The 27743-nt window shown below is 44.7% G+C and overlaps 4 protein-coding genes across 8 annotated transcripts; 1 reads left to right on the forward strand and 3 right to left on the reverse strand.

Annotated features, from left to right (window-relative positions):
- Positions 1 to 740: 740 nt before the first annotated feature.
- Positions 741 to 5118, reverse strand: vamp1b (vesicle associated membrane protein 1b). 3 transcript variants are annotated; one of them, XM_086112799.1, is made up of 5 exons: positions 4971 to 5118; positions 3944 to 4079; positions 3688 to 3846; positions 3568 to 3619; positions 741 to 2772 (listed from the first exon to the last, which is right to left on the reverse strand). In XM_086112799.1, coding segments are annotated over exons 1-5 (366 nt in total). In that variant the 5' UTR covers positions 4973 to 5118; the 3' UTR covers positions 741 to 2755. The 3 variants fall into 3 exon arrangements, with proteins under 3 accessions (XP_085968925.1, XP_085968924.1, XP_085968923.1); XM_086112798.1 differs by having other exon boundaries at positions 3568 to 3846; XM_086112797.1 differs by lacking the exon at positions 741 to 2772 and having other exon boundaries at positions 3521 to 3619.
- A 962-nt stretch (positions 5119 to 6080) lies between these two features.
- On the reverse strand, positions 6081 to 7380 carry mrpl51 (mitochondrial ribosomal protein L51). The gene is made up of 4 exons (XM_086112796.1): positions 7217 to 7380; positions 6941 to 7036; positions 6653 to 6760; positions 6081 to 6558 (listed from the first exon to the last, which is right to left on the reverse strand). The coding sequence occupies exons 2-4, from the start codon at positions 7029 to 7031 to the stop codon at positions 6362 to 6364; spliced, it is 396 nt and encodes a 131-aa protein (XP_085968922.1). The 5' UTR covers positions 7032 to 7036; positions 7217 to 7380; the 3' UTR covers positions 6081 to 6361.
- On the forward strand, positions 6554 to 16025 carry lag3 (lymphocyte activating 3). Of its 2 annotated transcripts, none has more exons than XM_086112793.1 (8): positions 6554 to 6633; positions 11168 to 11282; positions 12186 to 12406; positions 14236 to 14490; positions 14601 to 14900; positions 14972 to 15226; positions 15331 to 15446; positions 15771 to 16025. In XM_086112793.1, the coding sequence occupies exons 2-8, from the start codon at positions 11191 to 11193 to the stop codon at positions 15870 to 15872; spliced, it is 1341 nt and encodes a 446-aa protein (XP_085968919.1). In that variant the 5' UTR covers positions 6554 to 6633; positions 11168 to 11190; the 3' UTR covers positions 15873 to 16025. The 2 variants fall into 2 exon arrangements, with proteins under 2 accessions (XP_085968919.1, XP_085968918.1); XM_086112792.1 differs by lacking the exon at positions 6554 to 6633 and adding an exon at positions 10072 to 11072.
- Positions 16000 to 27610, reverse strand: plekhg6 (pleckstrin homology and RhoGEF domain containing G6). Of its 2 annotated transcripts, none has more exons than XM_086112789.1 (15): positions 27330 to 27610; positions 25639 to 25866; positions 24979 to 25113; positions 23416 to 23553; positions 22937 to 23032; positions 22815 to 22865; positions 21863 to 22012; positions 21449 to 21559; positions 20332 to 20481; positions 20124 to 20258; positions 19254 to 19373; positions 18956 to 19088; positions 18754 to 18869; positions 17445 to 18673; positions 16000 to 16486 (listed from the first exon to the last, which is right to left on the reverse strand). In XM_086112789.1, exons 2-15 carry the CDS (start codon positions 25783 to 25785, stop codon positions 16303 to 16305), a joined length of 2895 nt encoding a protein of 964 aa, XP_085968915.1. In that variant the 5' UTR covers positions 25786 to 25866; positions 27330 to 27610; the 3' UTR covers positions 16000 to 16302. The 2 variants fall into 2 exon arrangements, with proteins under 2 accessions (XP_085968915.1, XP_085968916.1); XM_086112790.1 differs by lacking the exon at positions 27330 to 27610 and adding an exon at positions 27035 to 27311.
- Positions 27611 to 27743: the final 133 nt, after the last annotated feature.

Genomic DNA, 27743 nt, shown 5'->3' on the forward strand with positions numbered 1-27743 from the left:
AGGTTCTCCAGCTTCCTCACACATTCAAAAATATGCTTCTTATCTGGGCAATTAGGAGGGGAAAAAAATAATTATCACGATTATTTTTTACTGATATTGAAATCTTGATTTAAAAAAAAACACGAAAATTCATTTTTTTCAAATGTGAGTGTCAAAACTCAACTTTAAATTTAACTTGAAGAAAAAAAATAACCTGAAAATAAAATTGTAACCGAGTAAAATAATAAAATAATAGCATTAAGTACAAGAAATAATAAAAATGCAGTCAATACTGTTGTCTACGGAGCCCCTAAGGGGACATGGAAGAAAAGAAAAAAAACAGGGGCTCCGTATTTGTCCGCATACTATTAGAAATAATAATCTGGCGTTGACGCGCCACTTTGCGTTCCTGCCCTTGTTGCTGTATTACGTGGTACTGCTGCTGCTGGAAGTCATCTGTTAATGCTAGCGGCGATCGGGCTAGCTGGAGCTAGCTATAAAACGCTAACGCCGATTCAAGCCACTTTATGCGGGCGAGTGTGTCCCAGTCGTGTTTTTTTTTCACAATTTCATTTTTGCCGGGTTGTTTTGTGATTTAAAATAAATACTTTCAGTCCGAAACAAAATTCACTGGGTCGTTTTCAACGTGGGTGAGTAGGTTGGGAGTGTCCCCCACAGAGCGACATACTGGCCACGGGCTAAGTAAGGAAAATGGATGGCATTCATTCTTAGATTAAAAAAATACGTAACACAGTCCAGAGAACAGTTTTGTTCGATTCTTTTATTAGCATCAGCAAAATTGACAAGCATGCACTTATTCTTGCAAACATTTTCACCTTTCATGTAAATCACACGTGTACACTGACAAATAATACAGTTTCTCAATAGAATTTGATTGTTAGTGCAGCTGTGCAGAAATGAATGTCATTGTCGTTTTTAATGTGATCCACTCACACGCTAGTCTTAGAAGAAAATATGAGCATCTTCACTTTATTTTAACAACAAAAATATCCCGAAAGACCGATCCAAACGTGTCAGATGCCTGTTAGTGGTCTATGCTACATGACGTTAACAGTTGAAAGTCGTCGCGGTTTGGCACTGGTGAATAGTTAGCGGATCGGATGACGTTTAATGCCTGCCGACGACAACAGAAAAAGCGTTATTCGGACCAAAAAAAAAAAAAAAAACCTGACGGTGACCGTTTTCGCCATGCAAATAGGAAACGAAGCTCACCATGGCTGACTTTGCTTTAGCGCGTACAGTAAGTGACAGAGCAGCTAAATCAGGATGTGGGCTAGCATTTGCGCCCACGTACGAGGTGGAACGAGTTCAAATGCGCATGTAAAATCTTACTAATTTAACCATGTATGACATTTAAAGAAAAAAAACTTTATTCAGAATAGACTGTCTGATGATTGAAATATCGATGATTTTTAATATCAGAAAAAGTCAAATGTACACGACTACGCAAAGGTTTGGTTGTCACTCAGTTCATTTCTATCTGGGTTTTTTTCCAGCCACATTAAGAATTTAAGCAAGCTTTTGGAGATTGAAAGCTACATACATTTGGGTTACTGATTATTTCGAAATTGTATATACACTTCTGAAAAACACATTTTCGAGTGTGACTCCACGAACGCTATGGGCTACAATACTGAACTTGATTTTGTACAAATACAAAATCTCATTTCCCAAATGTATTAATTGTATTTTATTTTATTTTTTTAGAGTAGCAAGACAAGAAATTGATGCATGTCACTGTCGGGCTATTTTTAGGGCAGTCCTGAGGGGTACCCATGAAGTCACCATGTGGCCTCTTGGTGAGCTCTGGTCTTGATTGGGACCCCCAAACTTTTTAACAGTAATGTGCATGTAATGTTTAAAAAATGTCTTGAGTAATATTGTTTCATTTATTATTTTACAATAGATCAATGATCCAATTATTTTAATCTGGAAAAAAAAATCCATCAATCAATTTAATTAGCGGTAACCTATTTTAGGGAGGAAAAAAAAAGATATATGAAAGGACCTTTTGTTGGATTAAAGAATACTTTGCTGAGTGAAACAATTAAGAGAAGACATGCGTGTTTAAGTACAACTGCAGAAATGTGATCAAATGCTCAACTTTGACCTCACCCATTACAATTGTCACTCTTCTTCTGTACAAAAGGATCACAAGCGTGCAGATTGTCTCCCTGCGGCTGCTACCCCCTGTCCACAAATCAAGGTGCACAGAACACGTGATGTACTGTTACCATCACAAACTATTGCCTCCAATCTGGCAAAGCTGAAACAATTTAAAGGTGGCAAAAGAATTTATTCCGTGTCCTTGACATGCATCTTACTGCAACAACTGTGCCTTACTACTCATGTTGTACAAGTGCGGACGAGTGCATCGGTCTTGAGCTGGATATAAAGGACACGGAATAAATGCTACAACGTGCTTCCATATGCATTGCTAACACCGCACAAATGTTTTTCTCTCTCCTTTTCTTTTCCTTCTTCGTGCTGCTGCGCTTCCTTCAATAATACATGAACCGCGATGAACCCAATCGGAGTTTAAACTGAAAACAGGCGTGAGGAGCACGACGACCAAGGCAAGGGATGAAGAAAAAAAAAAAAAGCAGCAGAGACAAGTGTAAGCTGCCTTGATGTGTGAAGACAGGATGGTGAAAACGGGAGGATTGCAGATTGCTTTTTTTTTTGTACGCTCTTGCCTCTCATCCATCTCATCCACATTCTCAAGTCCATATTCATCCTTCGTGACAGGCGACGCTCAGTAGAAGAAGTACACTGCCAATGACGCAGAGAGAGGAGAGAGAAGTCATTAGTCTAATGGTCCCCCCCCCCCCGCAATATATCACAAACCCTCATAGAAAGAACAACCATGGATGGAAACATAAAAGCCATTCTTTGAATAGGCTTGTCAGCCGCAACCTTCGGTATGTACACCTTTTCGTGACCGCATACGACTCTTGTTAAAAAACAAAAATGGAATTATCAAAGTTGGAAACTTTCTTTTGTAAGAATTAGCAGAAAATAATGTGGCTAATCCAGAATGAAACGTGAATTTACAAAACGTAACGGTTGACTCTTTATAGGAAACTTAAATTGGGAGATATTCCGTTCAAATTAGTTGTCCCATTTTTACCACTGCTACGTGCTGTTAGTTAGCTAGCTTTGCCTAAACCAGGGTTATGTAATTCATTTTTTTTAAGGGGTGGGCTGAATTTTTTTATTTTAGTTGAGTGGTCATTCATTTTAGTATTAGTTTTAGCTTTGAAAAAATATTTATGGAGTTTTTGTCGGGTGCAAGATTTTTAAAAAGTATTGCATGATGCAATAGACAAAAATTCCCAAACAAGCAGAAGAATGGTGTGTGCAATTTCTTTGACATTTGAGCAGGGCGTGGTTTCACGCATCCGGCGAACCAAAGCATTTGAGAGCGGACACAAAGGTTTGATTTATTCATTTACTTACTTACTTGCTTATGATTTTAAAGTCTTAACTTACATTCTGGTGATTTTTTTTCCCACTCATTCTAGTTTATCAGGAAACAGGACAGGGGAGACCCTCGTGTGTACTCACAGAATATTATTCCCACCACGATGACGCCAATGATGCCCATCATGATCATCATCTGAAAGGAGAAGAAGACATCAGCAGTGACATTTGACCTGCTCGAGGGACCCGCGCGCGTGTGCCCACCTTGCAGTTCTTCCACCAGTACTTGTTCTTGAGCTTGGCCGCGCAGCTTTCGAACTGCGACGCCCCGGCTTGGAGGGCGTCCGCTCGGTCATCCAGCTCCGAGAGCTTTTGGTCCCTTTCCAGAACCTTGTCCACGTTCACCCTCATGATGTCCACCACCTGGTGGTCCGGGACGGAAAAGCATTTGGTGAGTATTTTGGAAGCACAGGAGTCAGGTTGTGTGTGTGTGTGTGTGTGTGGGGGGGGGGGGGCGTACCTCCTCAACTTGGGCCTGCGTCTGCTGTAGCCTGCGGTTGCTGGAGGTGTTGGGAGGTGCGGGGGGCGCGCCTCCTGGGGCTCCGTCTGCACCGGGGGCTCCCGGAGCCCCGGGGGCTGCGGCGTCTGGGGCGGACCTGAGACGAACCAGATTCACAAATCAACTTGTGGAAGAGAAAAGGAAATAATTGAGATGAGGACATAAGGGGACGTAATCCTTCAGATGGTCCAACTCAATTTTATGTGGCCCTTGAAAGCAAATCACTTGCAAGAACGATTCATGCTTCTTGGGAAAATTTCTATCAAAATTGATCATTCTCTTCATTTTTAATATCGTTGAAATATTGTGAGCAGCGGTTAAACAGATCAGTCACTAATTCTTCATGATATTTAATGTCACTCCCAGTTGAAGTTTTCTGTCAAACAAAACCCAAAACAAACAAAGCTACGTGTATTAAAAACAACCACAAAGCCTTCACTTTGGCTAACAAGTCCGTTTAGCGTAATGCTAGCAATACAAAACGCCATAGACGGCCTAACGAAAAGCATCAGTGTTGCGGTGTTACAACCCTTCACACCACGGATATTAGGATCAACATACGTGGTCAAGGAACCTAACATCCATGTCAGATAGGATACAGAAACGGAAAAATACAAGCGTAAAACAAACAAAATACAAAGAGCAGCACGAAGCAGAAATGATGAGGCAAGAAAAAACTAATCTGGAGATAAATATGGGTTGTGCCTCTTGCTGTGACAGGTATCTTAAGGTGAGTCCACTGTTTTGTTTTGTTTTACTGTTAATTATTTAACTCAATTAAACAGCACATTTAGTGGAACTAGGATGCTCAAAGTGACTCCAACAAACACATTGTGCCATTTAGATCATTGGCGTCAGCAAAAAAATAAATAAAAATGAAGATGAACAAACGAGACCAGCTTTTTGATTTAAAAAGACAAATACACACAACCTCATCCACAAACACTCCTTCACAAATATATCACTGCAAATCCGCATAAACACTCACATGTTCTATGCAGCTGTTTGTGCTGACTCAGCGGAGGAGGAGGAGGAGGTACCGGCAGCTTCCGAAGTCTTAACGATGAAGCAAAAAAGCAACGAAAGCAAAGAGTCACACGGAGTAAACAGCCCTCCAAAAACAGAAGAAGTTTGTCCAAAAAAAAAGCATCAAAGTGCCGCAGTGCAGCAACCCCCCTTAAAAAAAATCAGCCGAGTCAGCAAATAGAAGAAGTGATGCTGAGATCTGCTCCTCGGCATCCAGCTCCTGAAGCAAAAACCGCCTGACGCGATGGAGGAATTTCCACTCCGGAAGCTGGCGAAGATGATTTCGAATGTTTTCTTTTTTCTTGGTCGCGCTTGTCTGCGCCTGCGTGGAAGACGAAGCGTGATGCGCGGGACTGCTGCTGCCGCTGCTGCTGCTGCTGCAGTAATGCGTCGAGTTCCTCTCCCACCTTTCCTCACTTGGACTCGGAGTCACAGTGCGGTACTACCCCGTTCACCCCCTCCGCCCCTCCTCCACCTGCACACTTTGCAGTTCTGGATGCCGAGCTCGGTGAAGGGATGGAAGTGGACGTCACTGCAGTGCGTGGATGCCCACGGAATATTGACTCAACTCTTTTCCCACCGATGGATGAAATTCCACTTCAATGTAAACATGTTTGCATTCGTTTGTACGTACTGTTCAGGGGTCTTCGCTTTACGACAATTCGAGGTTACGAGTCAAAAACCATTTGAAGAGACATATCAGTACGCGGCAAAAAAAAGTTTTGTAAAGTGTTTTTTAATAAGGAAAACATCACTATTATGTCGTACTCTATTAAAAAAAATCAATAACAATTAAATAGAACGTAACGAAACAGCTCGTGCGTCGTGATCAATTCGTAACAGCTCCTTCTGGTGTGCGCGACTTGGCCACCTGGGGGCAATATACTTCTGTCATGCACACGAGCGAAGAAGACTTGCACAGCTACTGTACTGTAACTGCAGTTATTGGGAGTCATTTTTGATTGAGGAAAACTTATCTTGCGACATTACTCTAAGTAAATAGCTGGCTTTATAGCATAGCACATACAATTCCTACTAAAGGTAAAAATAAATAAATAAATAAGATGACCCATTTGCACGGTCCACACCGTGATGTTCTTATTTATTCATTTTTTTATCTTTTAAAGGTAAGTTTAAAATAAATGTGAAAATCAGTGCTGTGATTGTGATGTTTATGTAATTGAATGAAAAGAAATTTAAAACAGCGGAAAAAAAAACATGGCAAAGATGAAAACAACAGACAGAGCATCAAGGAATGGAAAAAGTTCTGATAAATTTCCATCCAAGACACATACCCACACAACTTACAAAAACAACTAACTACACAACTCTGTGGGACGCCATTGTGACGCGTTAGCGATGTTTGCCGGTGCGGTTGAAGCGTCTGTAGAGGAAGCGGATCCTCTTTTCCAGGTTGAGTTTTTCCAAAGTCATCATTCGGTCTCCCACCATTCTCTTCTTTCTAGTGAGACGCTGCAGCTCGTTGCCCTTGAAGGCCTTCAGCCAGCAGGGGGCGATGATCAGGTCTTTGGGGTGAGCTTTGAAATCTCCTGTGGAGGCACGCACAATCATCGAGGGGAGCAACGAATACGGTCCAACTCTAGTGGACTTTCTATCAAGAACAGGTTCGTCTAACATTGTTACCTAAGATTCCTATGTTGTCATATACTCCAAACATGCTCCTTTTCTCATCCCATCTGTCCACCACTTTGGGCTTGGGGATAGCGTTCATCCTGATGTGGCAGCACGTACCTGCAGGTGGCACATGAGAACTTCGAAGTCTGGATTTGCACTGCACGGTATGAGTGGCACAATTCAGCTCAATTGGGAAATGAAAGATCAGGTTGTTTTATTTACTTACAACAAAATAAAACTAATACAAAAACGGGGCACAAAACGCAGAAAACCGAGGAGCCGCTGTGCTGTTCTTACCACTGGAGAAGGTTCGAGCTGGGTCGCGCAGAGCTCGCGCCGTCCGCAAGAAGGCTGCTCCTGCTCGAAGTAACTCCCCAACAGCATACATGTCTTCTGCAAAAAAAACAAAAAAATCATCGATTGGGGACATGAGGATATCACGTACGTGCTTGTCGTTTGCCCATTTTTTAACATTGATTCGCCCTCCATGCAGCTCGAACTAGCACACAACACAAACTTTTGCTCTTCCTAGGGAAATAAGAACCGTCGTGTCACACTGAATGAAGCATTTACCCTTTTTCAGTTGCACCCCAGTTGAATATGTTGTCGTTCAGACTATAATCATGGTAAGAAGTGACACTTGAAAAGCTCCGTTATTGACACTTAAACGTGATGACCGAAGGGGCAGCCATCTTTACGCACTGTCCCACAATGCATTGCGCCGGGCGAACTACCGTAAAGCACTTTAACGTTGTGCGCTATGTAGTTACCAGACATTTTGCTTCCCTTGAAAAAGTGCTTTACGGTAGTCCGCGCGGCGCAATACATTAAGGACTAATTAGCATCGGCAAGACTTTTGGGCTGTCAAAAAAAAAAAACAACAACAACAACAGAAAAAAACGTTCCATAGTTTTGTGAATATTGTGACTTGACTACCAAACGATAACTGGAAAAATATACCTTTCAAAGATTTTTAGACTGTCACATGACACAACGCACTGTGCAAGAGGTTAGCACATCTGCCTGACAGTCCGCAGGTGCTAAGGTTCGAATCTCATCTCTTGCGTAGAGTTTGCATGTTCTACCTGTGTTTGTGTGCGTCTACGCCACCTTCCTCCTACATTCCAAAAAGATGCTTGCGAGCTTCACTGAAGACTAAATTGTCCATAAGTGTGAAAAAACAAGGCTGGAATATCCTCCTGACTACCAGTAGTTCTATTTGTCGTCTGTAGAGGACATTTGTGAACCTAAATATCTCCCACCCTGTGAATCCAATCGCATTAACTCCTTTTGTTGCTCTAAAGAGGACATTCAGTGCTTTCCAATGATACCAAATTTGTAGGGGTTAGAAAAAGTAAGAAAATGGCTTCCCTTAGTGCAAGCACTTTTTATGGGAAGAGGAAAAGAAATACTTTTTATCAAGCACATTTTGTCTTGAAATGCTGTTGGCATTTTATTTATAAGACTCTTATGAACACGTTGAGTTGTTTTAAGTGTATTTGAGCCTAGTATTCAAGTGTTTAAAAAATGTAGTGGAATTTCAAAAATGTCTTTTGGAGTAGTCCAATTACTTCACATAGATTGGGGAATTTCAAAATAAATGTGATTGGACAACACTTTTTTTCCTGGTAGTCAGGAGGATATAGATTAAAATATATATATATATTCCCTCATTTGAATTGCATTAATTCAACAAGATTGGTAGATTGTAGTGACACTGACACTTTGCTAGTGGCTGGAAAATGGAAGATTACAAGAATTGCACACGCACGCACACACACACACACACACACACGTGCGCGCACATGCAAGCTTGAAACCTTCAGTTTCAATGTGGGCAAGTGCTGGATGGAATTATTTGTCATCTTCAAAGCAGCGAGCTCAGCATCATTTGAATTTGTCTCCGCTTCAGTCTTATGAGTGTCAATGTTTGTGTGGAAATTAGACAACCTGAAACTATTAAATGCACGTTTCCAATTACTTTGTGATAGAAGTAGCAGGTGATGAGTTGACCGGAAATCTCAGGCAATTGACATGAACTCTAAAAGTACATGAAATAAAATGTAAAAAATGAGAAACATACAAAAAAATAATATATCACAGCTGCAGTACAAGTGCTGACTTGACCACATACAACTTTGACATCTTCTCTTGCCAGTATCTGTCGTGAGCGGAACATTTTCTATCGTCAACAATTTTGAATAACATGCGGTGTGACAGACCTCATTTGCATATCGCTCTTGTGCAATTTCTTCAAGTTCAAAGCTTTGTGGTTTCCACGTGAGGGTCTGTTTCCTCTCTCACGGTCGTGTGATAGAAAAGACCACCTTGGAAAAGAGCGGCACATGACTCACTGTAGCCACATTAGGGACACCGGCGCCTGCACCAAAGATCAGCTGTGTCATCAATGGGGCTCTTGCAAAACATCAGAATTTCCATTAAAATTGGCGTAAATGCCTCGTAGTGTCTTAAGACTTCCTTTCTTGGGCATTCTTTTCGAAGTCTCTATTGGGAAAACAAAAATAATATCACCGATTAATTGCTGTGTCAAACGCGCTAGCCACGTCAATCTTAAGTTAGCTTAGCATTTAGTGTGGCTTCTCTGTCTTTTCTTGACGTCTCTTCCAGGAAATGATGCTTGTCAGAAATGGAGGTTATTTGGTGCCACGCAGGCGACGATGACTGACTTTGGGGGCGATTTTGCGACGTGTTTCGGTGCACTAGTAGTCGGCCGAAGCTGTCGCTAATTAGTTGCCCGTGTGGTGGAAGCACAGCGCTTCCCTCGACCTACGAGTCCTCGCGGCGGGTGACGCGAGCCCAGTGAAACATTTTGGGGAACCGTCTTGGTGGTTCTTCTTCGGTGTGTGATTCTCAGTTTTGCTATTCCGCGTGTATTGTATCAATGAGGCGCAAAGCACAAATTTCGACCCGCAAACTGGGACGCAAAAGGGCTTACTTCGAGCCTTGTACGTGTAGTCTTAGCGCTTGCTTCACGCTTACCAAAAACCAACGCGTGGCTTTCTGACAGTGTTCATTTTTTGGCGAGCCTGCATGTGTGAGTTCAGACCGACACTGTGTGAGAAAACGACCGATAACGGAGCGGGTGAATCACAGTTTCTGTGTTTCTGCATGAAGTTGTTGTTTAGATGAACCTCGTGCAGGGCTTTACTGGTGATGATGTCGAGCCGACAAACTGACAGTGACGTAGCATGCGAGAAGGTGAGGCGTTTTTGGGGTTCGCCGACACTGAGGTGTGAACAAGTCGGGTTTCATGACGCATGGGGAGACTAATAATTGTAGCCTCTTTTGAGTCTGCAGAAAGTAATTGCAAACAAAATAAGATTGGCACAAAGCGCAGTGAAGACTATTTTTTGGGGGCCAATATTTTCAATGGAATCGTTTCATTCAAATGGCATTTTTATGTGCCGTACCGTACGAAGCATTTATAATGTTGTGTAGCCAATACGGAGAGTTTCCAATACTGTACACAACTTGACCTATTTGATTTCTATCGATTATGCTTTCTCACAGGTTAAATATTGTCTCATTGTTATGCAATTGCATTTTTGATGGTGACGATTATAGTATTGTCGTCGTAATGTATTCTGAATGACTTGAAAGGTCCTATCGAGTTTTTACAATCCATCTGTTATTCACACTCATGTTATGTTTATTTCTTCACTAACAGTGGCCATGCGAGCTCAATAGACCCGGTGTGATTCATCACAAGAAAAAACAAACAAACAAACACTTGCTCACACACACACAAATAAATAACAGCCCTGTTCAATTGATTATGGAAAACAGACAAAATAACAAAGAAAAGGGAAATATAAGGTCCGCATAAAAAGTTGAATCCTATTTTTAAGATTTCTATGTTTGGAGGGATTTTACTACTTTTACTACATTTTCAAGAATAAATTAATTTCACACATTGTATGAACAAAGCCTAGTCTTATGGTTTTTAATATAGCAATGACAAAAAAGGATTACAAGTGCACGGAATTGGTTAAAAAAATTTTTTTAAAACAAAACTATATAAAGAGCATCAGAAGTTTCATCCAGTTTAATTTCGTTAATTAATTAATTCGTTCATTCATCTATGTATTTATGTCTTTATTTTGCATTACTGTACTTACAACTTTGAAGTGTTTTTTTTTTGTTAGTTTTTTTTTTTAATCTGCAACACAACAGTGTGCAAGACAGTAAATTTAGAGAGTGAGAGAATCCGTGGGAGGAAATGGGTCTCCTGCTATGCGTGTCTGATATTTTCCAAACTACCAAAAACTCCTCCCCCGGTCCTATTTTAAGGCCCTCACCAGATGACAACACCAAAAACCTCGCACATTAAGTACGCGATTTCACCAGGCGCAAGTAGAAATGCTTCTGGAGTATTTGATCTTGGCTCTGATTCGGATCCCCTTCTCTGGTAATGCTCAGAATAATTGCCTTTTGGAAGCTTCATTTTATTTTATGTATTTGTTTTTCTTTGCTTTTTCTGATGATTTCTCTCATTTCATGCAGAGGCTCGCCATGAGCTACAAGAGATGTTTGCTGAGTCCAACTCACAAGTTCTTCTCCCCTGTGACTGCAACACCTCTTCGTCAATCGCCATCACCTGGACCAAGGATAACCAAGGGTAAGACCACTCAATTGTGGGGGTTTTTTTGTTTTTGTTTTTTGCTTACTCATTGCATGACCCCAACAAATGTATTTGTGTGCTCTGAACACAAATGCATTTTTTTAAAACAATACCACTTATGACAACAACCCCTTAGCTCTTGTTCTCAGTCTGTCAAGAAATTAAGGTCTATTGTATAAGATTTGTGACCCACACAAAAATATGTGATCTGATTTTAGTTACTTTATTATATTTAATTTGATTGTTGGAAATCTATTTTCCAGGTTGAGTTACAATATGTATGTGCACACAATTAGACAGCAGGGGGCAGTAGAGGAAAGCGTAGTGTGAGCCGTGAGCCGTGAGCCGTTGCTTTCACTACACACACTTCTTCCCAGAAGAGGCTTCAAGCTCTTTCCAAGTCACTCCCAGTTGAAATTTGCTGCAAAGCGGACATAAAAATAATACAGCGGTACCTCTACTTACGAAATTAATTGGATCTGGAAGAAATATCTGAACTAGACAATTTTCTAAGTAGAGATGCGTTTTCCATGTAAATAAGCAGGAAGATGCTAGGTAATAGCCAATGAGAGAGCAGCTATAAGTAGGTTGCATTCAGGAAACTCGGAGCTGGGAGTATCAGCCCACTGTGTATTTTTATCTTTCGTATCTCGAAATTTCTTCCGTAACAAGAGGCAATATTATCCCGTTGAGGCGTTTCGTAACTTGAAAATGAAGAGACGTTCTTAAATAGAGGTACCACTGTAACGAGTTTTACTAGAAGTCATGCAGTCAGCTCTGTGGCATTTTTCATGATATGTTAGCATTAAGCTAACGGACATCGTTCAATGAGATGATCCGGTTTGGTGGAATATTTTGGCGTTTCAAACACCCCAGTGGTGATAATTTTCCGATCCGCAGCACCGTATGGAGACAGGAGAGGAGCGGCTTGCAGTTTTGGGGCTCAAGATGGCTGCAGAAAGGTCAGCAGCGTGTGCGCTGCCCCCGCTGCCAGCTCCCGGGAGGCGACTGCGGCCTGCGAATCAGCGACGTCCGAGAGGAGGACGGCGGCCGCTACGCTTGCAAGTTTCAGAGCGGTGGACAAATGATCACGCGCTGGCTCATGCTGAGAGTCATCAAAGGTAACAGGCCTTCACGTTTGTATACTTTTCTTACACTTGCCCAAAAAAAATAGAACAATAAAACATAGAATTGACCTTGAATTTACAGAGATTTTAAAAACATACCTCAAAATCACAAATCTCATCTTGAACATCTTAAAAAAATGTTTGTGTTTGTCGTACCGTCAATACATCAGCACAATAATAAGAAATGTGTCATAAAAACTTCAAGGTGTACAATCGTAGTCTCCAATATTTGAATTTTTAAAAATGCAGATCGGAAAGAAGAGGCAATACATTCAGAAAAAAAACAACAAGACCCCATTATACTGTACAGTCTTTCGAACAAGGCGTCGCTTCCACGACTTCAAGATGGCGCCTTTGTTGGCAGCCGTCTACAAGATCTCTTCAAGAGCTCTGCTTTTTTGTTGTTTTTGTCTTTTGTTTTGTCCTATGGTGTTTGTTGTCCTTTGTGTGGACCCGTTGTGGACTGTTTTAAGTGATTTTGCCACAACATTCGACGAAGGAGAAGAATCTGTGTTTGATGCTTGCGCCTTCCTTGGCAGCACACCTGTACCAGTACTGATTTTGATGAGGGGGGAGGGGGGATGGGGGGTAGGGTTGTTGTCGCTCTTTGACCGTCGCCGCTTGACAGCCCTGGGGTGCCTGCGGGATTTTTTTTTTTTTGCGCCTGTAATGGGCGGCATTTTTCAGAGCCCCGTTTTGTTTAGCCGAGATGTCGGCGCTGTTGGCGTTAATACGGATGGATGGCTGGATGGATGGTGGAGGGGTATTTGGAACTGAGAGTCGCCGAAAAAAACGACCATGTATAGTAAGGCGTTTTTAGCCCAAAAAAAACGACCATGAATAGTAAGGCGTTTTTAGACGAAAAAAAGGACCATGAATAGTAAGGCGTTTTTAGCCGAAAAAAAGGACCATGTATAGGAAGGCGTTTTTAGACGAGAAAATGACCATGTATAGTAAAGCTTTTTAACCTGAAAAAAACGACCATGTATAGTAAGGCGTTTTTCGACGAAAATAACGACCATGGAAAAAAGGCGTTTTTAGCCACAAAAAAACGACCATGAATAGTAAGGCGTTTTTAGCCGGAAAAAAACGACCATGTATAGTAAGGCGTTTTTAGCCGAAAAAAACGACCATGTAAAGAAAGGTGTTTTGAGCTGAAAAAAAGCACCATGAATAGAAAGGCGTTTTAACTAAAAAAAAAAAAAAACCACCATGTGTCGTAAGCCGTTTTTAGCCGAAAAAAACGACCATGTATCGTAAGGCATTTTAACCCGAAAAAAACACCATGTATAGGAGGGTGTTTTAAGCCGAAAAAAACGACCACGTATCGTAAGGTGTTTTTAGCCGAAAAAAACGACCACGCATAGTCAGGCGTTTTTAGCCGAAAAAAAAGACCATGTCTCGTAAGCTGTTTTTAGACGGAAAAAAAAAACGACCATGTATAGTAAGGCGTTTTTAGACGAAAAAACGGAATTCCGCTTGGAATTGGAGCGGATCTAAAATTGACGGGAGAAGTGAAGCAACTTCTTATTTTCTTTCAGATTTAGCTTGTAGCCAACGTGTGGGACGTCGCGCGCGTTTTGAGCATGACGTCGCCGAGCCACTGGTGAAAGTAGACTTTGATTGTCTCCTCTTTCATCTGTAGTTGCTTCAAACGACAAGGCGTATGCAGGAAGAGTTGTCACAGTGGTGTGACTGTCCATGTTTTGTGTTCTGTGTTCTGTTGTAGTTTATTTTATGTGAAGCGCTTTGTTACCGCTGCGACTGTTGTGAAAGCGCTAGTATGCAAGTAAAGATGTTTTTTAAATATTTTTCTTTGGCAGTGTCTTTCTATCCGGTGGCGCCGGTGGCGGGGGTCCACGTTTCCATCAACTGCAGTGTGACCCCCAGGCCTCAAGGTGCCACAGTGCAGTGGCGACTGAACAACGGCTCGTTTGCGCCTTCTAGCGGGACGAGCCCGCCCACCCCTCGGTGGAGCTTGCAGGAGAAGGCGAGCGTGCGATTGGCGGGAGAGTGGATGTGCGCGGTGGCCAGCGGAGGCGCGCAAGGCCGAGCCTCGGCCCCTTTAACCGTGAGAGGTGAGATGCGGAGCCCATGAGGAGTTTGATGCGACGCGCAGGAGAAGAGGCTTTAGGGGTGGGTCGGCAAAAAATTCTGTTTTTGACTGAACGTTTGCGTCTCGTCCCAGGAATCGTCCACCCGTCCCGAGACGCGACCAAGGTTTACGCCGCCGTGGGGTCCGGAGCCACCCTCCCCTGCGTCTTCTCCCGTGGCTCAACCCCCTCAAAGCCCACCTGGCAGAAACTCCAAGCCGGCTCTCTCTGGAGGCCCGCTTCCTTCTCCTCTTCCCCGCCCGCTTCCCAGCCCACTTGGGACCACTCGGCTCGTTTAAAAGAGACTGCCCTCGAGGACGAGGGAACGTACAGATGCGGCGGGGTGGTGGAAGGACGCAGCCTGTCTCGGAAAGTGCAGCTGGTTGTGGCCACGAGTGAGTCGCGTCAAGGTCTCTCCGGTCGTCTTTCAAAATCAATCCTGCCTCACCCGGTTGCGTGTTTGCAGTTGAGCGCAGCGTCACCCGGAAGAAAACGCTCACGCTGACCTGTCAGCTGACGGACACCAGCGAGGTCACCCGCTACCGGTGGGTCCGCGTGACCCACGACGCCAGCGGCGAACGCCGGGCGGAATCCGTCCAGGAGGGGAAGAGTCTTCGCGTGAGCGACGTGTCGCGCGGGGACGCCGGCGAATGGGCGTGTCGCTTTTTCGGAGCGCGGGGACTCCTGGGCAACGTAACGCAAGGCATTGGGCCTCCATTGGGTAACACGTTGAATTGACTTGAAATCTTTTTTTCTTTTTTCATGCCTTGTGGCGAGTTGCAGTTCAGCCGTCACATTTGATTCGATTTTTCTTTCAAATGGCAGATCACGCGAGTGGCTCGGCAGGAGTGTCGCCCAGCACCGCAGTCGCGCTCGGTGTCAGTGCTCTTCTGCTTCTTCTGCTCCTGCTTCTGGCTCGGATGTACAAGAACCACCAGAGGGTAAGAAACAAAAATATAATAGTAGACCAGAATTGAGATTTTGAAGAGGGACCTGACAGGATGTCAAGGTGATTTTCTCTGCAATCATATCCCGTCTATTTGTTTGCCCAACAAAAAGGCAACACCGACTCTTAATAATATTATGAGCGAACATAAATAGATATGAGTGATAATTTACCATAAAAAAAACAAAAAAAGTGTATAACACCCCGCCTCCTCTCTTTCAAACTCATGTTTTCCAAAATCTTGTTCTTGCCCTGCAACGCTCTATTATTACATTAAGGAAGTAATTTTTTTTAAACTTCTTGCTCTCTTCCCATGCAGAGAAAAAGAATTTTCCAGTACACCACGTTGGAGTCGATTCTCCATGCAAGGTCCACGGAGCGCGAGGCGAGAGACCCAAGTCGAGCGATAAAAGGGACCTGAGCCACAAAACTGGCAAACCGCCGGCGAGCACTGGAGTTTTTTAAGACTTTTGGGCATTATTCTTGCCCGCTCGCTGTCCAGCAATGTTTGCAATTCAGGAGAAGGGCAAGAACTGTTGCTTTTCACCTTGACTGTGCGTGTCTTCTTTTATTACACAATAAAACAAACAAAAAAAAAACTCAGACTGTTTTGGAAATGAGTACAAGTACAAAAATACTGTAGTACATCCGTTTTAAAAATCTATTTACACAATAACAGCAAAGGCGCGATTTATATTACCTCCATAAATAAGTTACATGAATTCATACCCAAGACAGACAACTGTGTGATTCTGCCCCAAAATACAAAGGTGGCCAAAAAAAAAAAGCAAAGATGGTGCTCTCGATGTCAGACATGTCGTCATGGCTATTTGTCACGGAGCGGTCAAGTTTCACACCTGGCTGCAAAAATTGTCTTCCTGCTCGGAAAGATGCCACAAGATCAAAGACTGATTGATGTCCTCCAGGACTCCAGGGGTCCTTCGATGCGCCGAATCCTCCTGCAGCTCGTCATCGTTGTCGTCGTCGAAGCACCAGCCGGGCCAGTCCACATTGATGCCGTTCGAAGGGATTGGACTGAAAGGATGACAGAGACACATTAGGAAATGGCTTCTCGCGCTCGTATTTTTCAACAGAAAGCAAAGCAGAAGGCCTTCACACAATAAAGCGATGCGGATTTCAAAGTAGGGTTAAGGATGCCAAGTCGGGTTGCAAACTCATGGTTGGGGTTTCAAAGTAGGGTTTGAAATTAGGGTTATAATTTGTAAGTAGGGTTTCAAAAAAGGATTAGGGATTCAAAGTAGGATGTCCAACTAGGGTTAGGGTTTCAAAGTAGGCTTTGAAATAAGGGTTACAGTGTCACAATAGGGTTTAAAACTAGGGTTAGTGTTTCCAACTAGGATTCGGGTTTCAAAGTAGGGTTTGAAATTAGGGTTGGGGTTTCAAAGTAGGGTTTCAAACTAGGGTTAAGGTGTCAATGTAGGGTTTGAAATTAAGGTTAGGGTTTCAAAGTAGGGTTTAAAATAAGGGTTAAGGTCTCAAAATAGGGTTTAAAACTAGGGTTAGTGTTTCCAACTAGGGTTCGGGTTTCAAAGTAGGGGTTGAAATTAGGGTTGGGGTATGGACATAGTGTTTGAAAGTAGAATTGGGGTTTCAAAGTAGGGTTGTGGTATCAAAATGGGGTTTGAAAGTAGAGTTTCAAACTCGGGCTAGGGTGTCAATGCAGGGTTTGAATTTAGGGTTAGGGTTTCAAAGTCGACTCTGAAATTAGGCAAAAACAAAAAACAACTCAACTCATCAGCCTGCCCTCATCCAATTTTCAACCCAATCTGCTGGTTCCAAACAATCAAGGCAACCTTGGTACCCTAATGCTCTCAAAATCCACCGCGACCCAGAGAGCGGCGTCGGTCAACCACACAGCCTTTGCAGCGACCCAGAGAGCGGCGTCGGACAACCCCACAGCCTTTGCGGCTTGTTTTTCTACCTTGGCTCAACAGCGCCCGGCGGCGAGATGTCGTCGAGAAGCGTTTCTCACCTGTCCAGCCTGTCGTTGCCGTCGCCATCCACCAGCTGCTCCTTCCATCCTCGACTCACCGTGAGGACTCGAGGCCTCTGCAGCCGCACCTCCTCCTCCCACTCGCCGACTCTGTCGACGTCACTCGCGGAGCGCGATGGCGACGGGGACGTCAAAGGAGACGCAGGAAGCTTCCGGCTCTTTACCGTTTCCCCGTCTCTCGTTCGACCTTTGGCCCGCTGGAGAAGATCCTCGAGGGACGCCGCGGAAGCCGACATGCCGGCGGGGCCATCCGGAAAGTGGAATCGCTGCTCCTCTTGACTTGACATGTTGGGAATGGACGCGCTCCTCTGAGTTTTCAGTCTGGACTTTTTATTCTGAAGGTCACGGGTCGTCAGTTCAGATTCTGAAAAGATCTCCGTGTCCGGCGACGCGATCGGAACGCTGTTCCAAAAAGTGCCCCTGGTGGGCTTCAGGGCGCCCAGCTTCAGCACGAAGTGAGATTTGGAGCTCTTTGGATTCACGCTGCAGTCCGAGTCCGAGTTGGAGGACGAGTTGTTGGACGCCGACCGCGCGGAGAGGCCTTGGTGGCCATTGTCCGTCCTCCTCTTTTGTAAAACCGGAGACTCGAAAGATTTTGCGACGCCTTTGGACTCCGCCGAGCCGTCAACGGTCGCAGGATTGTGGTTTTTCTCCCTGGAATTATTGACGGATTGGGAGTTCACTATCTTGGCATTTGCAAGTAACGCGGTCCCCTTCCCGGATGGTCGTCTTTGGCCGGGAGCCGGCGAAGTGGTCGGCTCATCTGTTGGGTAGTCAACATCCGGATAGCCACCTGGTACCAGAGTATTCGGTCTGCTCGTGACGCGTCGCAACGGGTTGATGACATCTCCACGCATGTGGGCTTCGTTCAGATTAGGAACAGATTGGGCGCTCGTTTTCCGAGCATCGGTTGAAGACGGACTCCATTTCTTCTCTCGATGGATCATACTTTCCGCTCCTCCTCTGCAGCCAAAGTCTTTGAGGACAAATTTCTGAGGCAAGACTTCAAAGTGCTTGTGGGGATTTTCCGACGCATGTTTCGATGCACGGGCGCCGTTTACCAACCGGGAGACTTCCTGTTTGCGGGGGCCGAGGTCCGAAAAGCCTTCTTCTTCCGAGATCAGCGCGTACGTCTCGTCGACCGCGGCGGATCTTTTTTTTACCGACGACTGCCTACTCTCGCCCTCCCTCATGGTCCTCAGTATCACCTGGCAGCGTGATGTCGATGAAAATATGTGAGCAGCATGAAGAAGTCTTGAGTTTCAAGTATTCAGAAGACTCGGTTTACCTTTGCCTGATGAATGGCGGACACCCAACCGGAGCAACTTTCCGAGGTACCGGCTGTGAACATGTAGACATTGACAGGACACCAAAGCTCCCCGACCTCCGCCAGAAGAAAGGAACCTGCCAGAGGGGGAGGAGTGTCTCAGTGTCTCGCGGATGCACGGCCCCGCTCACGATTTGAATGCCTTCGGAATGGCTGGACTCACAGTTATCCTTCAGTGCAATGCAGTACGTTCTGTCCAAGGCCAGAGGGGGCCGAACCACCTTCAGTCGCTCGGTTTTCTTTTGCACTTTGGCCATGAGAAGCACATCAGTGAACAGAAGAGCCACCACCTCCAGCTGAGTCGTGACAAAACATGAGGATGTTGTTTCAAAAAAAAAACAAACAAACAAACAATGAATTCCAAATACTTTGATTCATTACGTCGTCGAATTAGGCTTGTTCTTTTTTTGAAACTCGGTAGATGACTACACAGTGTAAAAAAAAGACAAGCAGGGGCTCACCTTGCTGTCTTTCCTGCCACGGACCTTCAGGTTCTCTTCCAGGAGCAACTTGCGGACGACGCCGTGACCGACCCCGACGATGGGGCACGTCAGGTCGAACTGGCAGATCTCCCGCACATGCTGCACACGAAGTGTTAGGTATGAGTATCTTTCCCCATTCAACACACAGCTCTGGAACTCCTTCACATTTAATAGAGCGCGGAATTTCTAGATCATCTATCTACCTACCTACCAATCTAGTTATCTATCTAGCTAGCTCGCTAAAGAGTGAGCTAGCTTGCTAAGTAGCTAAATAACTAGCTTATCTCGCTATGTATCATCTTTCTTTATGTCGGTCGGTCGAAAACTCAAAACAGTGTCCCAATACTGTTGTCGAGCTTGACAATGTGTTGAAATGTTTTGACCATACACAGTGTTTTTTTTTTAATGGTTAAAATGCTATTGTTGGATGTGTTCAAAAGTTACTTCAACATTCCCTGTACAGATATTAACTCATCCACTGCAAGCCATTTTTAGATCTGCCTTGACACCACACTCTAAAACTTACCAAAAAAAGAATATAAATACGTACCTGGGATTGGATGTCAACCCCCCCCCCCCCCTGCCCACACACGCACACAAATACGATTTCTGGTTTAAATCAATGTTCCCTCTTTTCTAAGAGTAAATTAAGATTTTCTTGATTTTCTAGATCGGACACTAAACGAGTTTTGAAATTAGTTTCCTTGCCTTTTTCCAAGTATTCCGTCTGAGCATGACAATTTCTATACTTTCTACTTTCTAACAACAGAAATAAATATTGCTGTAATACTATCGATTTGTTTTTACAGCAAACGGGAGCGCAAGTGGTCATCCATTTCAGCCATTGACCTTGTCAATTTCCTCACTGATTCCCTCCATTTCGTATCCCTCCAGCCTCTGAGCGGAGAGCGAGAGCGCCGCCTCCTCGTCCTTCAGCCTCAGGTAGTCATTGATGCTCTCCAGAAACGTGTTGACGCTGGATAACTGAAAAGAGATTTTCCGGCTTTGGAGGGAGAATTCGCTCGCTTGAACGTGTGGAGTTTGACGCTTTTCTCACCATGCCGCGCAGGCTGCGCTGCACACGAGGTTCCTGGGTGGTCTTGAGCACCGCCTTGAGAAGGAGGGCGTACTTGGTGATCCTCTGGTGGGGTTTGGCCTGCATGTCGCCGATGCGCATCCGCGCGCACTGCGGGTGGGTCTCCACCCACTGCGTACGAGCACAACTCGGGATTACTACGCGCTCTTATTGCATTTTCAATGGCGCGCGTTTGAGAAAAGGAGACGAGCCTTTCAAGTTTGCATGCGGTTAACGACAAAGTCTGAAAGCTTGCACCAAAACCACAGGACCAGTTTGCGCTAAAAAGAAATAATGGAGGGGTAAAATGGCCAACGTCGGCACGAGGAAATCGTGTCTAATTTCTGGTTTGTGGATGACATTTAGATCTAGAATAAGGAAATCCTGTTTTTAACGTTTGGTGCGTAACACAGTTTGGCCGAGTACAAACGTATTTACTGTACTTGTTGCGTATGAACAAAATCGACATCGCCAGATTCTCCTGCGTAGCTTAACATCGCGATTTATCGACTCGTACGTTGTTGCACTCCGGCAGACTCTGCTTTGTAAAGGGAGTCTCGCCGACGAAGCTCAGCCTCGACTCTGAATTGGCAAAGTCAACGATTCCGACAATCAACTAAATCATGGCAGAGTTCGCGGCCTAAATTGTCCTAAATTGACGACAGTTGGCTTCGTCAGCAGCGCTGGCAGTTAGTTGCCGATAGCGGGTAACGTTTGCCGACTTCCATGTTTTCCGAGATAAAGTCGGAGCGCTATGGTTTGTTTCGTGTCTTTAAAACTAGTTTTTTTTTTCCCCTTCATCCTCCACACGCGTAATTGACAAGTTCATACTGTGATACATGTTCATGTTTTTCCATCTATAAATGTTCATCCTGTATTAGACATCGTACTTGGCGGCCATTTTATTGGAAATGGTGACAACGAACTACCGTTATAACGCACGGATTCGTTACGTCCCTCGAGGTACGTCGTCACGAAGCTCGACTGTATTCATGTATACATAAGCGTTACATCTATATTTATACATTACAGTTTGATGCACACGGCATGAACAATATGTACGCAAGTTTGTTGTGAAATTCGCCAAGACAAAGCTGACCTGCACGTATGTGAGGAATTGTGGGTTGCTTTCCATTTGCAGGCGCGCAAACTCGAAGCTGTTTTCCTCCTCCGCACAGTAATGGCAGTACGGCGAGAAGCGTTCACGGAACTGCAGACAGACAGACAGACAACATTGGCCGCGTGTCGTGTTTTCCATTCATAGTCCAACTCCGAAAATGTGAACGTTGCAAAAGGTTTGTTTGTTTCAGAAGTGCAATTCAAAAAGGGAAAGTCATAAAATAAAGCAAAATACATAAGATGTGTAAATGTATATCCATTCTTTTTTGTTGTTGTTATTATTATTTTACCGTTTTCAGACAACACGGTGCTCTCCATCTTCATTATAATCACGGAACAACCCAAAATTGTGTGTGCATGTATGTCTGACACGATATGGAAAGTGAATGCTCACCTGGAGGCAGCCCGCATTTAAGCCCATTGGGTTAAAAGGTTTGCCCGTCAAGCGGACTTCCTGTAACATGGGATAAATCACTTCCTGCCAGAATAGCTGATGTGCGCCGAGGATGACTGGAAGGTTGGAGAAAAGCCGCTCGGGGGTCACCTGACAGCACGCCAAGTCAACACAAAGGGATTTAGATGCACATATGCACACACGTAAACAGTATACAGCAGATGGTATCCATTATCCTGGAGCCCCTTTTATCCTCACGAGGGTGTGTTGGAGCCTCTCCCAGTTGCCTTTTGGGCAGTCGGCCGGCTACACCTTGAACTGGCTGCCAGCCAATCGCGGGGCATACAAAGACAAGCAACCTTTCGCACTCACAGTCACACCTAGGGATAATTTAGAGTGTCCAATTAACTTACCATGCATGTTTTTGGAATGTGGGAGGAAGCCGGAGTACCCGGAGAAAAGCCACGCAGGCACTAGGAAAACATGCAAAGACACGGGGAAAACGGAGCCCGCAATTGAACCCCGGGCCTCTGCACTGTGGGGTGGACGTGCTAACCGGTCATCCACTGTGTTGTACATAATTTGATTTAATTTTTTTTGGAGTGTATTGAATAAATATAACTGACAGTAAAAATACATTTTTACTTTGGTGCAAATACATTTCAGTATCTGTGATTTTTTTGTTTTACTTCAGGTAAGTGAAGGAGTTGAATCAGTACTCCTCTCAGTCATTTTTTTTTTTTTCTTGGACACAAGTATCTGCACTTGTACCAAGCGTGAGTACTTCTGCCACCTCTGGGTGCGCGCGAATGACGTTTTCCGCCCTCTCAGTGGAAACACATTGTTTCAGATTTTGCACATCCGAATGTTTCCGTTGAGATTCAGTGTGTGTTCTGCCAATGTGGGGCAATCAAGTGGGGAGGGTGGGTGGAGGGATGCGGACTGAACTGACCTCCTGGAGGAAGCCGCGAAGGTGCAAGTTGACCAGAGCTGCGATAACCAACTGCAAGAAGCATCATGGGGAGCTCTCAACGCAGTTTGCATTTTGACACAAAATAGTGGGCGGCGTCTTACTTCTTTGATGACAATCAGTCTGTTGATGTAGTTGAGTTCGGTGAGCACAAACTCCCACATGGCTTCCTGCTGGTGCCTCTGCATTCGAGACATGATCTGGCAACAGATGGAAATCGAGCCGGTGAAATTGCTTTTTATTGTTTTACTTTTTATAATGTGAAGCACATTGAGCTAGCTTGTTTAAGAAATGCGGGATATAATTAAAGTTGGCTTACCTAAGCCGAAAGAAAAATTACCACTGCATTGTGTCATTAAAAAAATGTCCAGATATAATTGGGTTTTAGAAAATGTAGTGACTGTACGTCAAATTGTATTTGTATGTTCCCTCTGCCTTTCAGGAGTTGGAATCGGGTTGTCAGGTTTGCGAGTTGTGGCCACCAGCAGCTCCTCGCAAGTGCTCTCATGATCCACATGATCATGACTGTTTGTTACATTTTGTTTGTTTGTTACTGGATTTTTGAGAGAGTCGTTGTTCTTACCGAGTGCGAGTTGACGATCTCAGTCCAGTTCCTCTCCAGCATACTTCCGTGGCTTTCCTCCCTCCATCTCCACTTCAGGCTGATGGGCACGGCGAAGGTCTCCAGCTCCTGCTTCAACACATCCAGCTGACTTCTTTCCTGTGAGGAACAGAAATGGACAAATAAGAGAAAGAAACAGTCACTCTCGAAGTGGGTGACTGCAGCACCGGAGTGTCATTATTCATTCTTTTGGGTTAGGAATGTTGGATGCTGTCAAATCTCGCTTACTGTGGGACTAAAAAAATAGCCCCCACTGACTCTCTGTTCAAAGGGTGAAAACTTCCTTCTGGGTTAATTCTGAACACAGCCACATCCCCCGTTGGAAACCAAATAAATGGAACTGTCACAGCAGCTAAAGACCGAGGAGTAAGTCCAGTGGTACCTCTACTTCCAACATTAATTGGTTCTGAAAGACATTTCTTAACTAGAACATTTTGTTAGTAGAGACACATTTTCCATGTAAATGCCCGAATCCGTTCCAACACTTTTTCTGGGTCATTCACATTTACGTAAAACTATCCGAACACCTCACTGCCCGAGTGGCGAAGGACGAGGAAGCTGTATTGACACCTGTTTATCTATTTACCTGTCTGCACGCATAGACACATCCGGTAGAGGTCCCGCTTAGCCAATGGGATGCCAGGATGATGCTCGGTATTAGCCAATGGCAGAGCAGCTAAACGTATGTTGCGTTCATGAAACTCAGCGCTGCGAGTACCAGCCCAATCTGTATTTTTACCTTTCGTAACTTGAAATTTCTTTTGTAACAAGAGTCAATATTTTCCTGTTAAGGCATTTCGTAACTTCAAAACTTCGTATGAAGAGACGTTCGTAAGACGCTGTATTTGTAACTCTCTAAGTAACCTCAAGTGAAACAGTCACCATGTACATGTCACGGGTTGGAACTGTAACTAAGTACTGTAACTGTAGTTAAATAATTGTAACTCAAGCAATTAAGCAAAACGTGTCAGGAAAAGCCTGCCAGACCAGCTGAACTTAATTTGGGGTTAATCACGTCAAATGGCGGCTCCCATTGAACATGAGCTTGAACGTGATGGTTCATTCTGAGCGTGACCACATCCCCAGTTTGTAACTGTAACTTACACCAACTCTAGCTGCCTCTAACAAAATAACTGTAAATGTAAGTAAGTAACTAACTGTACTGCAACTAAGTAAATGTAACTAAATGCAGCCGTGCAAAAAACTTTGCGTTCGCTCGCAATGAAACGTTTGCAGGGGAAGGCAAAATTTTGGGGAAGGGAAGGCAAAGGTCACCTTAGGTGCTCCTTAGTAACTAACCGTAGCAGTAACTAAGTGCCTGTGGCTCTATCTTACTGTAAAGAAATACATCTAACTGTAAGTAAGTAACCCTGCCTGCACCGTAGCTAAGGAACTGAAGCAAAGCAAAGTATAAGGGAAACATGCCAGGGAAAGCCTGCGAGAACAACAGAACTTTTTATGTCCACTCCATTTTCTTTTTTTTCCCCGAGAGTGTGTTGTGTTGTCACACTGACAAGACGGTACCTCGGCTGTGAGGTTCCTGTCAGACACTCCCTGGTTGAGAAAAACTTGTTTGAGCGCAGCTCTGGGTTTGCCCGCTGTTGACGCTCCCTTAGTCACTGTTGAAAAGTTGCTCACAACTTTCTGCTTTGTCCGCATCTGCAACCAAATCGAGAGCAGCAAGACTGTTCACGTGAAGACATTAAGCACATCGGAAAGTGGCACTTTGTTTGAAGAAAAAAAAAAAGCGAAATCCCTTAAATTCTTTATGCCATAGCAAACGCGGCGATAAAATTGAAGTCATGAAATCAGAATTGCATGAGCTGCAAAACGAAGTTGGGTGAACAAAAATGTCAAACTTCAAGACAATATGTGTTTATATTTTTTATGTAAATATGAAAAAAAAACATGCAGATGCTGCTTAAAAATGAACTTTAAAAAAAATGAATGCGCATGTGGTTAAAATACCTAATGTCTAGAATTTATTTATTTTTTTCCCGCACATCCATCTGTCATTTTCTCACAAATCGTTCCTGGCTGTCAGTCTGCCTTGTTTCTCGTGCTAAATGTTTGCCCGCTCATGAGGACAACCGCTGCTCTAAAACAAAAATGTACCCCGAGGCATCAATATGTGGCTTTTTAAGCCCCTCCCCAAGTCAAAAGGTCAGATTGTTGCGCACTTGCCTGAGGGCCATACGTGTAGAACTTGGCCTTGTCAGGTGGCACCTTGTGGTAAAGGTGGAGGTCCGCTGGGGTCTGCATGACGACGACGGACCCACCGAGGTCCGCCGCGTCGCCGGCGTCGCGTGACTGCGCCGAGGCTGCCTCCATTGCTGACGGGAAGTCTTCTCAGGGGATCATGTGACCTTTAGGAGGGGCAGGCGGCGGCTGGCTGGGTCATTGCCAGTTCAGCTGAGGGAGGAGAAAGTCAAACGGTTCTCACCGTTGCATTTGAGAGCCAGACAGACGGCCGACATCGGCCTGAATCAATATTTGCTGGCCGCGTGAGGATGAATTTGAAATCTAATTGGGTGAAGAAAACTTTTATTCTTCATGACATTAGCCAGCACTCCTGAGAGATTTGGGCAGATGAGATTCATTCAGACAAAAGCTGACCTTTGACGCCACGTCATGACAAGCTAGGTGCTCGGAGACTACGTTGAAGTGAGTTGAGAAGTTTCGTTTGGACAAAAGTAGTGCTTTGCCACCATCTTGCGGGCTCTGTGGACTGAAGCCTCATTGACATTTCATTGCATTCCAGCCGAGTGAGTAACAGCGCGAGAATGGCGCGGCTGAAGCTGGTGTCTAATGGCACGTCCATCAACGTGCCCCCCCCCCCTCGCCCCTTTCACCACGAGCTTTGAAGTTACGAGGCGGCGACGCCACGCCAGCGCTCAGGAAGGTGCAGCGGCTTACGCTCACCGGACACAATATTAGGTACACGTGCACAATGGAATTAAATCCAATATCGGAGCGGTTTTGATCATAACCGAGTAAAAATGACACGGGGGGCGACGCTTCTGAACGGTCTCGGGAGTAAATCCATATCGGGCGCCATGGTGTGGAATTGAAAATTCTTATCACCGGCCACAGCAAGGAGAGTCTAGCGCCTCATGACATCAGACTGCAAGGTCTCGCGAATATGGTGGTTGAATAAATATGAGAAACACCGCTCACGACCACGCTTCCTACATTCCTCTTCATCTTCACTCAAGACACAAACAGACAAAAGTGCAGGCAGGTGAATCCTTGAAATCAGCCATCCTCAAAAAGTGGTACGAGTACCGGCAATGGTCGGCTGCAGAGAAAAATGGTTGCCTAAGGACAGTACACGGTACGCGCATGTTCACGGTGATTGACAATCAGATCACATGTACTGTAGTACTGCGTATTGTTTAGTCACGACGACGGTCGTTGTGGAACGACTTTCCAGGTGGAACTTGGCGTCAAAAGTTGAAAAACAAACAAATCTTTAAATGCAGTCACGGCCGGCGAGTGTATTCATCCGACGTGTGACGTGTTGCCCGGAGACGGCAAAAAACAAATGCCGGGACCTTGAAACCAGCGAGCGCATACTTACCCAGATGTGAACTTTGACCCGAAGTATCCCGGAAATGTCAAATCAATCCAACAATGTCCACCCTTGAGACATGTTTTTTTGTTGTTGTTGTTCTTCTTCTTCTTTTTTTATCCTTCAGGTAGGAAAGCTGCTCGCGGAGTGCAACTAATTTTCAAGCTTCCTGGATTCTTGCCGCTTTGCCACGTTGAGCCAGCATATGTATAACACGAATCCAACCCAGTGAGCGACACGATGAAGCCAACCGGCTTTCTCGGGTGACAACACCCACAAGACAGCGGAGAGAAACGAACATTACCTGAGTGCGATGGTGTCCTTTTGGTGTGTGCGCGCGTCCAACGGTCATTTTGGGTGTTTGGCTTTCCTCCCCGGGCTTGGCTGGGTCCGTCCCACCGTCCCTCCTTTCACCTGGGCGCCTTTCTCTCTTGCCCTCTCGTAACTGGCCCGACGGGAACGACTGGATTGTGGCGGCCTACCAATCGCTTCTCTGATTCAGCGTCTCGCACTTGAAAAACGCTGACGGATCGCCGCGCGACGTCGCGAGCGTCTCCAACGACGGCAAATTGCGTGGCGACTGTTTGTGTTTTGCATTCCGCAACGGCGGTGTGGTGGCAAGTGACAAAGCGCAAATGATTGACTCGTGTAGAACTGATTATTCAGGTATGTGCTTTACTTAAGTATTTTTAACCTTGTTTTTTTTTTTTTTACAGTG

The sequence above is a fragment of the Hippocampus guttulatus genome, chromosome 6 (genome assembly GCF_054856545.1).
Source record: "Hippocampus guttulatus isolate MCC_2025c chromosome 6, RoL_Hgut_1.0, whole genome shotgun sequence".
Lineage (NCBI taxonomy): Eukaryota > Metazoa > Chordata > Actinopteri > Syngnathiformes > Syngnathidae > Hippocampus > Hippocampus guttulatus.